The sequence below is a fragment of the Eschrichtius robustus genome, chromosome 3, assembly GCF_028021215.1.
Source record: "Eschrichtius robustus isolate mEscRob2 chromosome 3, mEscRob2.pri, whole genome shotgun sequence".
In the NCBI taxonomy this organism is placed as follows: Eukaryota; Metazoa; Chordata; class Mammalia; order Artiodactyla; family Eschrichtiidae; genus Eschrichtius; species Eschrichtius robustus.
Genome location: NC_090826.1, coordinates 13077286 through 13091886, shown reverse-complemented (window position 1 = coordinate 13091886; position 14601 = coordinate 13077286). Strand labels below are relative to the sequence as shown.

Here is a 14601-nt window from a genome sequence, read left to right as displayed (position 1 = left end):
AAACTAACACAACATTGTAAACCAACTATACTCCAATAAAAAGTAATTTTAAAAAAACACGCTCTCACACACAACACTTTCATAGGACTGTTGTGGGGATTATGTAAGATAATGGATCATAACGTCTGGTACATAGCAGGTGTTCAAGAAATGGTTTCTGACACTAAATGGCTAAGCCATGAAGGGCCTGGTTCCCTTCTCGCCCCTCTTTTACAGAACAGAGTTTACTGTATTGCAATTTTCCAGTTGCTTGCCTATTTGAGAGTAAATTCAGTGAGGGCGGCAACCATGCCTGGCTTGTTCACTCATTGTAGCACCCCAGCTCCTGGCACATAATAGATGCTCCAGGCAGATTTTTGAACAAACGAAAGAACGAACAAACAAATGAATTGAGGCAGGAGATAGATGGGCCCCAGGCTGAACAGTTTCTCCCCTGTGGACAGAAACGCCATAATAGCAGAAACTCCATAAAAACAGGATGATGGAGGAGTTGGGCCCTGCCCAGATAAGAGATAAAAGACCACCTATTCCTCATTCTTGGAATCAGGGAGACCTCCTTGACTACACATGTGCAGAAAGGCTCCTTGGAGGTCAAAAAGGGAGGAGGGGGGCGCCACCTGATAGTAAGTGATGTCAAGTACCCATAGGCCTCTTCATTAGAATCCATCTTGGCTAAGAGATGTGCACGCACACAGGGGAGGACCCTGAGATACACCAAATACCGACTCAGAACCAGGCAAAGCAAGATGACTGGTCAAAGGAAACCCGGAAGAAATGCCCCATAAAAGTGATTCAAACCAAAATGGTGTGACTCTCTCTATGGGTCCGCCCATGTGTCTATCCACAGGTACTGTACTCTTTTTTTTCTCCTAATAAACACTTTACTTGTTTCACTACTTTCCGTCTTTGTGGGAATTCTTTTTCTACAAAGCTGAAGAACCAAGGCCTTTCCACTGACCAGTGGTCTAGTGGCTAGTTTTCGTGCTCTCACTGCTGCGACCTAACCTCAATCACTGGCCAGGAACAGAAACTCTCTTTCAAGCCGCTGCAAGGCGGAGGCCACCCGAGATCAGAATGAATGAATGAATGAATGACACTTCTGCCAGTCATCTTTGAAGTCCCCTCGGTTCATTCACCAACCCTCCTGATTTGCCCGCGACTGAGGGGTTTCTCAGGATGTGGGAGTGCTGAAACCTGGACCGTCTCAGGCAAACCGCACTGTGTCTGACAGAACTCAGCGACAGAGTTGAGTGACGTGATTGAGTGATAAATTTTCAGGAAGAAAGGGGTTAAAATTGGGATAAGACTTGGATCAGATGGCTCCGCCCCATCATGTTCTTTGCCCCACCCCTTTCCACTGCCCTCCCTCTCAGACTCCGCCCTCTTCCTTGGGGAAGGTCACCTTCCAACGCGGGAAGCCAAGTGGGCATGCGCTGAACCCACCACAACTGCGCACGCTCTTGTTGACTGTCTCCGCCTTCCCTCCTCCCACTCGGAAAACCGGAAGCCGCCTCCCCCTCGGTGGCTCTTGCGCGGCTAGCGGGTCCTCGGTGGATCCTGGCTCGGTGCCGCGGTGCTCGGCGGGACGCCGGCGGAGAGTGACATCGGGGTTAAGGGGTGGGGCTCGACGTCAGGATCCAAGATGGCGGCGGTGGTCGCAGTCTCCTTGAGGCGACGGTTCCCGGCCACAACCCTTGGCAGAGCCTGCTTGCAGGTGAGCTTCGGCTCTGGGGTGGGAAGGGCAGGGATGAAAGTCACGGAGATGGCTTGCAGTTGAGGGGGCGGCGGAGGAGATTGAGGGGAGCACAGGGCCAGGCCTCAGGGAGGAGGATACCAGCTCCCGCTTGCTCAGGGCTCTTGATTTTGGACGGGAGCATACCTGCTGGTTATCTTTCTGCACCTCTCTGCAGCCTGTGAGTTGGTCTGGGCGGAGAGGATTTTTTTAGACATAAGAATAAAAAAGAAGTTCAGAGAGGGGACTTGAATTGCCCAAGGTCACATGGCGAGCGAGTGACGACTGACTTGGAAGCAGAATTCGAATCCAAACATTTGAACGCCAAGCCCTTTTTCTGCCACCAAACCATCACCTCTGAGAAAGACAGAACCGCCGGAGCGTGAAGGATGGGACTGGGAGGCGAGGCACTCCTCCGGGGTGCAAGGTTGAGGGCTCAGTAAAGAGGGGAAGGGAGAAACGGAGGAAAATCCACTCAGCCCCCTGAGGATCTGGGTTCCTTAAAGCAGCGTCATCCTCTCAGTATCCCTGTCTGTAAAGGACGTATCATAATACCGACGGAGTTTGGGCTTGGATCACAGGTACAGAGCTTGGCGCTGCTCTTATTTATATTATTCCGGGTGCATTGATATGTTTCCTCCACGCCCCTTGTATTGTCAGGAAACTACACACTTCTGATCTGCATTCTAAATGGGAACAGGTAGACGGGGAAGGGAAACTGCCATTGCAATCTGTGTATATCAGGGACTGAGGTATTACAAATCCCTTTAAAATCTTTTTTCCTCCTCTGGGCTCCTGAAAAAACCCTGTAAGGTGGGTGAGCAGGAATTCTAACCTCCTTTTTAGAGATTTGAAAACTGAGGCCCCAGAAAGAAGATTTTTTTTACTTGCTCAAAAATATCACAGCCAAGAACCAGTTGATCCAGGACCTAAACTCAGTGTTTTGAACATAATGTGTGAAAAACTCCTAGCACAGATCTGGGCACATGGTAGGTGTACAAGAAATATTCGGTCCTCTCCTCTTCTTGCACTCGCATGAGAATACGTCTCATTTTAAGTAACTGCTCTGGCTACACAGCACAGTGTATATGGCCCATCTTCTAATGCTAGCTCTTTCCAATATGCTATACGTGAACTTAGACAAGTCATTTTACAGTCTTTCTGAGAAAGAGGGATGAGAAAGAGGACTGCCTACCAGAGCCTCAAGCTGGTGCCCTCTGAACGTTAAATTGGTGATTGATAGCGACATTGTTTACCAGTTCCTTTTATAGCTGCTGAGCAAGCAATTAAGTTGTGAGAGCCCCACCAATGAGAGTGAGTTCTAAAGCTCAGGTCCCTCTTCCAAGCACGAATTATAGAAAAGGCTGGTTTCATAGGTCAGTGTTGTAATTCCAGGTGAGGCCATTGTAGGGTCTCCTGAGGGCAGAGAAAATAGAAGATTCCCACACACATGCACCCCCTTGTAGGAATATGCATTCATACCCACAAAAGCCACCTAAAAAGTAATGAGCTTGATGTATTAGCTCTGGGTACATTCAGGTTCCTAGGAGTCCAGGACACAGTAGGATTTCTCTTCTGAATTCCTTTTATTTAGTTTGCACCACTGAACCACAGTTCTGCCTGTAAGTATTTAACTGTAACGTATTAACTGTTGTTTGTGTTGTTGCCTCATTTCGTCGTCTAGACTCTGTATTCCTTGAAGGCAATTACCACCTACTTTCAGTTGTGTATATCATTGCTCCTAGCACTGGCAGGGCTTAGGATACCTATCTGCCAATCAGAATAATACAAGAACTGATACGGTTGCCAGTACTGAAAAGCAGAACTTATTTTCTGAGCCATGCTAGAAACTTGGCCCTCTAGTTAATCCTATGAGGTAGGTTTTAATACTCCCAACCTTCTTACAAAAGAGGAAATAAAATCAGAAAGGTTAAGTAATTTGCCAAAGAACATCCAGCTACTAAGTGGTAGAGCTTGGATTTGGACCCATGCCACTCACACATCTAGCTCCAAGCCTGCTCCTTAAGGAAGCTTTCCTAGGGACATAACAAGCTGCCTTCAGCATGATGCAGAATTCACCCTTCTCATCCTCCATCCAGATTCAGTCCAGTTGTTGATGATCTTGCTTCTTCCCTTAAATTATAAACTGTGGGTTTCATCTTATCCAAGATTTCCTACAAAGGTGCGCTAAGCCTTGAATACTCACTAGTTTTGTAGATTGAGGTAGAAATGCTTTTGAAGGACCCCACCCCCCACCCCCCGCCGCCACCTTGGTCATGGGTTTGTGGTATAAATTTCTGGACAGGCTACAAAGAAAAAAAACCCTCAAATTTTTGCCCACCTCCCCACTTCCTCCTGTATATTCTCCTTTTCTGCCTGTTACTGTGGGACAATCGGCAGCACTCCAGTGGCTGCCCTTCACTCATGTTCTCTGTCCCACTGCTTATTCAAAGATAGCTCTCCAGGGCTTCCCTGGTGGCTCAGTGGTTAAGAATCTCCTGCCAATGCAAGGGACATGGGTTCGAGCCCTGGCCCAGGAAGATCCCATATGCCGCGGAGCAACTAAGCCCGTGCGCCACAACTACTGAGCCCACGTGCCACAACTGCTGAAGCCTGCGCGCCTAGAGCCCATGCTCTGCAGCAAGAGAAGCCACGACAGTGAGAAGCCCGTGCACTGCAATGAAGAGTAGCCCCAGGGCTTCCCTGGTGGCGCAGTGGTTGAGAATCTGCCTGCCAATGCAGGGGACATGGGTTCGAGCACTGGTCTGGGAGGATCCCACATGCCGCGGAGTGACTAGGCCCGTGAGCCACAATTGCTGAGCCTGCGCATCTGGAGCCTGTGCTCCACAACAAGAGAGGCCGCGATAGTGAGAGGCCCACGCACCGCGATGAAGAGTGGCCCCCACCTGCCGCAACTAGAGAAAGCCCTCGCACAGAAACGAAGACCCAACACAGCCATAGATAAATTAATTAATTAATTTATTTATTTATTTAAAAAAAAAAAGAGAGTAGCCCCAGCTCACCGCAACTGGAGAAAGCCTACGCACAGCAACAAAGACCCAACACAGCCAAAAATAAAAAATAAAATAAAATAAATAAATAAATTTATTTTTAAAAAAAAGCTCTCCATGAGAATTCCCTGGCAGTCCAGTGGTTGAGACTCCATGCTTCCATTGCAGGGGGCATGGGTTCAATCCCTGCTCAGGGAACTAAGACCCTGCAAGATGCGTATGGGGAAGAAAAAAAAGGCAAAGATAGCTCTCCAGAAAGTCTCCCCTCTCCCCTGCCTTATCAGGTTTTCCTTCTCTGTTGGATCAGCAGCAGCAGCACACAAGCATGGTGTAATTTCTTCCGTCTTCAAAAAAAAAAAAAAAAAGCTGGATCTGGCCACCACCCCAGTTCTCCACTCATCTTTATAGAAAAATGTCTCAAGAGGTGTCTAAACTCGCTAACCACAGTTCATCTCCCCACGTCTTCCCATGAAGCTATTCCAGTCAGACTTTTCACGCTTACCACTTCACGGAAAGTACTTGGGTCAGGGTCACCAGTGACCTTGGCTTTGTTAAATCCAACGTCAGTCCTCAGTTCTCATGGTACTTTGCTCTCTGAAGCATATTGTTCACTCCCTCCTCAAAACACTTTTTTTGGCCTGACTCCCAGGACATCCCAGGCTTCAGGTTTTCCCCCTTGCACGTTGGCAGTTCTTTCTGTCTCCCTTTGCTGATTTCTCCTTTTTGCCCCAAACTCTAAATGCTGTGGCTCAGTCCTTAGGCCTCGTCTTTATAGACACTCCTTTGGGCTTTAGATACCTCCTAAATTTATGTCTCCAGCCCAGACTTCACCCCAAATCTTCAGATTCAGATGGCCACCCAACTATATTCTCAAAATTTCCTCATGGATATTTAATAAACTTTGCTTGCCTAAAACCAAAATCCTGCCACTCCCCTGCCACACACACACCAACTTTCCCTCCCATCGCAGTTGATGGCAACTTCATCCTTCATGTGGCGTGGGCCAAAAACTTTCGAGTCATCCTTGCTCTTTGCCTCACTCCCAATCTGTAAGCAAATCTGTCAGTTCCTTCTTAAAGTGTATTTAAAAACTAACGGCTTTTCACCATTTCCACAGCCACCAGCCTCGTTCAAGCCATCATCATCTCTTAGCTGATTATCGCAGTTACTTCCTGGTTTTCTTGCTTTCATCTTTGCACCTCTACAGTTGGTTCTCAAAACGGAGACAACGTGATCCTTTCAAAACTTGTCTTTGTCACTCCTCAAAACCTTCCAGTAGTTTCCCATCTTACTCGGGGTAGAAGCAAAAGTCCTTCCAAGGCCCTGCGTGGTCTGGTTCTTCCATTAACGTCCTGATTTCCTCTCCTGTTCCTGTCCCTCTCACTCACTCCATTCTCAGCTACCACCAGCGCCTCGTTTCTCCTCACACACATTCCCACCTGAAGATCTTTGTGCTCCGTGCTCCCTCTGCCTTCTGTGCTCTTCCCCTAGATTTATGTGTGGCTTGCTTACTCACCTGCTTCGGGTCTTTGCTCAAGTGTCAGCTTTTCAGTGAAGTCTTCCCTGGCCGCCCCATTCAGAGTTGTCTCCAGGATCCCTATTCCCCTTCTACCCCTCCCTCCACCCCCATCATAGCATTTATCACCACCTAACAAACTGTAGGTTTTATTTGTGTGCATCTCTTCCAATCACTGTGTAAGCTGCACAGGACTGGAATGTATGTCTGTTTGGTCCTTGATTCCCCCAAAGCCCAGAACAGTCCCTGGAGCATAGTAGTTGAACAAATAAGTGAATGACTATATCTGGACCAACTACCGCCTAAAATCTTGCTGATTGTATAAGTAGAGTAAAAACTTTTGCTCTATGCATCTTTTGGGGAAGAGGAATTATCTTTTTGTGCTGTTCTGTTTTGGATTTGCATTTTCACCACTATATAGCGGCTAAAAGGTTGGACTTTGGAGTCAGATGACCTATGTTTGAATCCTGGCTCTTTTGTTATATGACCTTTTTCTCATTTTTTAATTAAGAATAAAAAACTTTCCTCGTAGAGATGTTGTGAAGATTAGACATAATTTAGTACGACATCTGGCACATGGTAAGGGCTGAGTGATGAAAGCTATTATTATTACTTCTACTGCATACACCTACAGAACAAATTTTTAGATTTCTTTGGGGAATGTTTTTTTAATCACAGCTCCCAAAATCCTGTGGATTAACTCTTAGTTCAGCCCTCAAGATGAACAAAGTTCCATCACTTTTAGAACCACAACCTGCCCTGGCCATTTTGATTTCAGTATCTTCTCTCTTCATTCCTGTTAGCCCCCCCTTACCCCACCAAATGTTGTATAAAATACGTTGTATAAAAAACTCAAAATGAATTTAAATTAGTTGTTTTGGAAAAAAATTAGTGACACTTTGGGGTACCCCAAAACTTATGTTGGGCTTTATCGCCTTCAGATACTCTGTTGTGTGGTTTTTTTGTTTGTTTGTTTTAATTTTTTTTTTTTTTGGCTGCATTGGGTCTTCGTTGCTGAACGCAGGCTTTCTCTAGTTGTGGCAAGCGGGGGCTACTCTTTGTAGCGGTGCGCGGGCTTCTCAGGGCTTCTCATTGCAGTGGCTTCTCTTGTTGCGGAGCATGGGCTCTAGGCGCACAGGCTTGTTGTGGCTCACGGGCTCAGTAGTTGTGGCTCGCGGGCTGTAGAGCGCAGGCTCAGTAGTTGTGGCTCGTGGGCTTAGTTGTTCTGCGGCATGTGGGATCTTCCCAGACCAGGGTTCGAACCTGTGTCCCCTGCATTGGCAGGCAGATTCTTAACCGCTGCACCACCAGGGAAGTCCCTGTATATTTTTTAAAGGCATTTTATCCCTCTCCCCCTACTACTGCCTCAGGCATAGCAGCCACCCACTCTGGGAAACAGTTTAGCAGTTTCTTAAAAAGTTAAACATATAACTACCATACAACCCAGCAGTTACTCTCCTGGGCATTTATCCCAGAGAAATGGAGACTTATGTTCACACAGAAACTTGTCCACAAATGTTCATTAAACTTTATTCATAATAGCCCCAAACCTGGAAACAACCTGCATATCCTTCAGTGGGTGAATGGCTTAACAAACTGAGGTGCATCAGACCATGGAACACTACTTGGTAATAAAAAGAAATGACTGTTGAGGCACACAACTTGGCTGAGTCTCTAGAGAGTTATGCTGAATGGGAAAAAAGCCAGTCTCCCAAAATTACATATGAGATGATTACATTATATAACATTCTTAAAATGATAGAATTACAGAAATGTAACAGATTAGTGATTGCTAGGGGTGAAGGAGTAGGAATGGGAGGCCTGAGGGGCATGGCTATCTATGGCTGTAAAAGAGTGGATCTTTGCGGGGATGGAAATAATATTCTGTACCTGGACTATATCAGTGGTAATATTCTGGTTATGATATTGTGCTGTAGTTTTGTACAGTGTTACCACTGGGGGAAATTGAGTGAAGAGTACATGGGATCTCAGTATTATTTCTTATAAATGCATGTGATTCTACAATTACTTCCAAATGAAAAGTGTAATTTAAAAAACTAACAATCTATGGATATATGCAACAACATGAATGAATCTCAGAGCATCATGTTGAGCGAAAGAAGCTAGACTCAAGATGTATTATCTCATGGCATGTATATGAAATTCTATAAGAGGCAAAATCTGTAGTGATAGAAAGCCGATCAGTTGCCAGTGGTAGGGAGAGGGTGCTGACTGCAAAGAAACACTAGAGAACTTTCTGAATGGAAATATTCTGTCATAATTGTGGTAGAAGTTATACAACTTTATCAAAACTCATCAAATTATACACTTAAAATTAGTGAATTTTATTGTAATGAATATACCTCATTAAATCTAACAAAAACAAAAAAGGGGGTGTGTTAAGCAAGCAAAAGGCCTCTGGAGCTAGTATCTTCAAGAGGGAATTCCCTGGTGGTCCAGTGGTTAGGACTCCGCGCTTTCACTGCTGAGGTTGCAGGTTCCGGGCAACTAAGATCCCGAAAGCCATGCGGCACAGCCAAAAAATAATAATAATAATATCTTCAGGAATCTTTTCACTTCTTCCACTTCCTCTTAAACACCACAAGGTGGCATTAGCCAAACGTTCCTGTCATTTCACAATGGAGTCCCTAGTGAAAAGTGTTCATTTGTAGAAATGACTTTCCTTTTATTAATGATCTTAGCCAGCTTGGTGATAAGATAAAATACAGCTTTCATCCTCACCTTCACTTTCATTTTCTTCATACATTTTCTTCTTTTATACTGAGAGCTGATATTTTCAGCTTCATTTAATTTGGGGCAGTTTTTGCGAGCAAGTAATAAACTCCATTGCATTTCTTGTAATTACTCAATTAACCTTAAGAGTTTTTACTTTCTTTAACAGTGTATAAGAGAATTAGCTGGCCCGGAATACCATCTGAATATTTCTATCTTCAACTTATAAGTGCTCTTTGGACTGGCAGGATCCCTCATCACCACAGTAGAAGCTCAGCAGGACTTGTTGAGACCTTGTTTCATCTGCCTAAATGCAAAAGGGCTTCAAGGACTATGGGATGGGGGCAGCTTAGCATTACAGTTAAGTCCCCTACGTACGAACAAGTTCCGTTCCGAGAGCGCGTTCGTAAGTCCAGTTTGTTCGTAAGTCCAACAAAGTTAGCCTAGGTACCCAACTAACACAATCGGCTATATAGTACTGTACTGTAATAGGTTTGTAATACTTTTCACACAAATAATACATAAAAAACCAACACGAAAGATAAAGAAAACATTTTTAATCTTACAGTACAGTACCTTAAAAGTACAGTAGTACAGTATAACAGCTGGCATACAGGGGCTGGCATCGAGTGAACAGGCAAGAAGAATTACTGACGGGAGGAGGGAGAGGAGGTGGGAGATGGTTCCTTGCTGGAACCAGATGCACGTTCGCACCTTTGAAAGTTCACAACTTGAAGGTTCTCATGTAGGGGATTTACTGTATACAGTAAGTGGTTAGGACTCCGCGCTTTCACTGCTGAGGACCAGCATTCAATCCCTAGTCGGGGAACTAAGATCCCACAAGCCACACAGCGCAGCCAGAAAATAAAATAAAAAAATAAAATTGTATTAAAATTTTTTAATTAAATTAAAAAAAATTGATAGACTGAGTAATGCATATTGCCCTCCCTAACATGGATGAGCCTTATCTAATCAACTGAAGGCCTCAGTAGAACAAAAGGCTGACCCTCCTTCGAATAAGAGGAAGTTCCTCCTGCCTGACTGCTTTCAAACTAAGACATTGATTTTTTTGCTTGCCTTTGGACTTGAAATAACGACTCTTCCTGGGTCTTGAGCCTGCTGGCCTTTGGACTAGAATTATACCATTGGCTCTCCAGCTTGCCAACTGCAGATCTTGAGACTTGTTATCCCCTGTAATCACGTGCGCCAATTCCTTATAATAAGTCTCTTTTCATATATGTGTATATATATGTACACACCATTGGTTCTGTTTCTCTGGCGAACCCTAACTAATACACCTGCCCTTAAGGAGTTAAGACGTAAAGAGAAGAAAACAGCACCAAGAAGAGACCTGAGAATATTCATAAATGAATAGTACAGTGTTTAGGAACATGGGTTCTGGAGCCAGACAGACAGACCTGGGTTCCAATCCTGGCTCCACTCAACAGCTCTGTAATCATGGGCCCATCACTTGGTCTCTGAGCCTCATTTTTCTCGTCTTTAAAATGAAGATTCAGTGGAGTAATTAATATAAAGCATTTAATTCAGTGCCAGGCAATAATAAATAGTGTTTTTTTTAATGAGTATAAACTTAAATATAAAACTTTTTTTTGAGCAACAGCACCCTTTTTGCAAATATGTTTTTACGGGGCGGCTGTTGTGGTTGAAGGCGTGAGGGAAGTCAGGCCCACCCTCTTAACCTTATCCTATCCCAGCAGCCCCTGGGTGGCACTCTAGGATTCCTTGGCTCGCTGTGTGAAACCCACTGGCAGAGACTGTAAGTGCCCAGGAGATGGAACAGAATCATCAGGGAGAGCAGGTCTCAGCTGTTTGTTAGTTCCCTAAATTTATTTTAAGATACAATATTCTTTATCTTGTTTCCTGCTATAATGCTATGGACAGAATGTTTGTGTTCCCCCAAGATTCATATGTGGAAGCCCTAATCCCCACTGTGGTGGTATTTGAAAATGGGGCCTTTGAGAGGGAATTAGGGTTAAATTAGGTCATGAGGGTAGGACCTGTATGATGGGATTAATGCCTTTATAAAAAGAGGAAAAGACATGAGATCTCTTTCCAACATGTGAAGATAGAGCAGGAATGTAGCTCTCTGCAAACCAAGAAGGTCCTCACTAGACATCAAATCTGCTGACACCTTGATCTTGGGCTTCCCAGCCTCCAGAACTGTGAGAAGTAAATGATTGTTGTTTAAGCCACCCAGCCTTCAGTATTTTCTTACAATGGCCCAGACTAAGACACCTAATCGAAAAGCACCAGCATCTCATTTTGACAACTGCAGTGGCTTTCTAACTGGTTTCCCCAGATGTCATGTGACAGTTCTTCCCTTGTAAGCCAGTGATGTTCTTCTCAAAAATAAAAATGATTGTGTCACCCACCTGATAAATTTTTATTAGCTTCTTATTGCTCTTAGGATAAAATCAAAACTTAACAAGTCTTTCTTAAGTTCCTCGAGTCTGCTACTCTTCCATCCCTTGTCAAGTCACCCTGCTTTACAGTGGACTTCTCTCGGTCCTCACAGGTGCCCGTGCTCTCCCCCACCCGGGCCTCTACATGTGTTGTTGTTCCTAGGTTTATAACACCCTGTTCTCCTTCCCCTTCATCCCTATACATCAAGCCTCAGCTTAAATATCATTTATAGAGCCTTCCCCGACCACTTAGACTAGTGCAAGTCTCTGCTGCATTCTTCCCTCTCTACACTTTATTGTGAATATTTCATTTATCTTCTTGCTCACTACAAAGTAGATTCTATAAGGGCGAAGGCTATGTCTCTTTTGTTAAGCACCATTTCACCAGCCCCCAGCACCATGTCTGGCATATTACAGGTACTTAGTATTGTGTGTTGGATATTGGATGACTGCCTATCCCAAGAAGACTGTGTCAGTAATGTGTGGGTTTGTATCCAGTATTGCAGTTTATAGTGGCAACTAAACAGAAGGATTTATCTTGCATTTTTAATGGTTTTTTTTTTCCTTCTTATGAACTTTTTAAATTTCAGGCCTGCCGTGGGGCCCAGACAGCTGCAGCCACAGCTCCCCGAATCAAGAAATTTGCCGTCTATCGATGGGACCCAGACAAGACTGGAGATAAACCTCATATGCAAACTTACGAAATTGATTTGAATAAGTGAGTATCTCTGTGAAAGCTAGGTATTTGATAAATGAAGGTGAGCTCTTGATCTATTTCAGGGACATGCTTTTCCCATCCTTGGAAGGTTTAAAAACAGATTATCCAGTGGCTCTGGAATTTATCATCTATTTTTAAAACAACAAGGTAGATACCTGATTCAAAAACATAATACCAAGAAGAACAACTTTTACAAAATTCGTTTCCTTCCCGCAAATCAAAGTATAACAGTTTGTAAGAATACTGACAGAGATGGCATTATGCATAATATCTGAAGTCATTAGCACATTAACAATTTAAAAATACTCAATGTTTTTATGTTAATTTATGTATATGGACCTATGTATTCTATAATAATGATAAGCACTGTAAACTTGGCTGGAATGGTGATAGGCCAAGATAGGGGTGTAGTTTAAATATTAAAAATGATCCATACCTATGTATTAGCTTTCTGTTTCTGTCGTAATAATTGCCGCAAACTTAGTGGCTTAAAACAACATAGATTTATTATCTTATAGTTCTGTAGGTTAGAAGTCTGGTAAAGGTTTCGTGACTAAAATCAAGGTGTCAGCAGGCTGTGTTCCTTTCTGGAGACTAGAGAATCCGTTTTCTGCTCCTTCAAGCTGTTGGCAGAATTCAGTTCCTTATGGTTGTAAGACCGAGGTCCCTGTTTTCTTGTTGGCTAAAAGCTGAGAGCCATTCCCAGTTTTTAGAGAAAACTGCATTCCCTTGGCTCATAGTCCACATCTTCAAAGCCAACAACAGCACGTTGAGTCCTTCACATTACCACTCCTGAACCACTCCTCTTCCATCTTGTTTTTTTTTTAATTTTATTTATTTATTTTTGGCTGCATTGGGTCTTCGTTGTGGTGCATGGGCTTCTCATTGCGGTGGCTTGTCTTATTGCGGGGCACGGGCTCTAGGTGCGCAGGCTTCAGTAGTTGTGGCACATGGGCTCAGTAGTTGTGGCACGTGGGCTCTAGAGCACAGGCTCAGTAGTTGTGGCACACGGGCTTAGTTGCTCCGCGGCATGTGGGATCTTCCCGGGCCAGGGCTCGAACCCGTGTCCCCTGCATTGGCCGGAGGATTCTTAACCACTGAGCCACCAGGGAAGCCCCCTCTTCCATCTTTAAAGAATCTCCACAGGTAGCCAAAAGGAAAGAAGAATCTAGTGGGCTGGGCTCTAGCTTCCCACCACTCCACACCTCCACCTCCCAAGTAGAACCAGAGCTGCTCTGTTTTATGATCTGTTTTATTTGTAAATGAATAAGTATTTCTTTTGAACAAAAGCTTCCATGGCACCAAAAAAATTATTTGAAAACCACAGGTACTTTAAATGCTTTTTTTAAACTCTATCAACACACAAACTCTTTTAATAAGATAGAGTTAATTGATATATAATCTTCTTCTCAGACAAAATTATCAAATATTCAGCAACCAAAAATTATTAATAAAATTCAAAGAAAGGGAAATTGTACAGGCCACATTTTCTGACCATAATACAATAAAACTAAAAATTCATATTAAGAACAAAAAAACCCTAATTACTTGGAAATTTAAAGCACTCTTTTAAATAACTACTTGATTGAGGAATAATAAAAATATTATTATCAGATACTTAGGAAATAAAAACATTGCGAATTAAAACTACAGAATGTGATTAAAACTGGAAGAGTTAAATTCATAATTCTATTTTTAATGATAAAATTTAAAGTGATTGCGTTTACTTCCAGTAATGGCAGAATAGTTTCCCGCATACTAACCCTTCAACAAATAATAACTGTACACTCTGGTTTATAAGATAAATATAAGAAGCAATGACCTGAAGGCACAGGAGAGTGACCAAAGCAGGCAGACACTGGAAGGAAGTTGACACTTGTAAGTATAGAGTGTTGCTTGGATAAATAAACTGTTTTTGCATGTTTTTTTTTTACCTGAGGGCAAGCCCCGGTTGATGTGGGAGTGCAAAGGCTAAAACTCCATTAAAAAAAAAATCACAGTCTAGGGACTTCCCTGGTGGTGCAGTGGTTAAGAATGTGCCTGCCAATGCGGGGGACACGAGTTTGAGCCCTGGTCCGGGAAGATCCCACATGCCGCGGAGCAACTAAGCCCGTGTGCCACAACTACTGAGCCTGCGAGCCACAACTAGTGAGCCCGCGTGCCACAACTACTGAAGCCCACGCGCCTAGAGCCCGTGCTCCACAACAAGAGAAGCCACCACAGTGAGAAGCCTGTGCACCGCAACAAAGAGTAGCCCCCGCTCGCCGCAACTAGAGAAAGCCCGTGCAGCAATGAAGACCCAACGCAGCCAAAATTAATAAATAAATAAATTTATTGAAAACAAAAACGAAAAAACCCTACAGTCTTAGTGTGGTCACTAGCTTGAATGACCAGATGATATATTTGGAAGCTACCATAGCACCAGAAAATGAGGGGGAAATCCTGGAAAGAAGTACAGAGGGGGAGCC

At 43.9% G+C, this 14601-nt stretch overlaps 1 protein-coding gene across 1 annotated transcript in view; it reads left to right on the top strand.

Annotated features, from left to right (window-relative positions):
• The first annotated feature begins 1496 nt into the window (after window positions 1-1496).
• SDHB (succinate dehydrogenase complex iron sulfur subunit B) overlaps window positions 1497-14601 on the top strand; it is a 37499-nt gene continuing 24394 nt past the window's right edge. Inside the window, exons 1-2 of the mRNA XM_068539011.1 lie at window positions 1497-1714; window positions 12006-12133. Of these exons, the coding sequence (XP_068395112.1) occupies window positions 1643-1714; window positions 12006-12133 (200 nt within the window). The 5' untranslated portion in view covers window positions 1497-1642. The remainder of the gene's footprint in view (window positions 1715-12005; window positions 12134-14601) is intronic.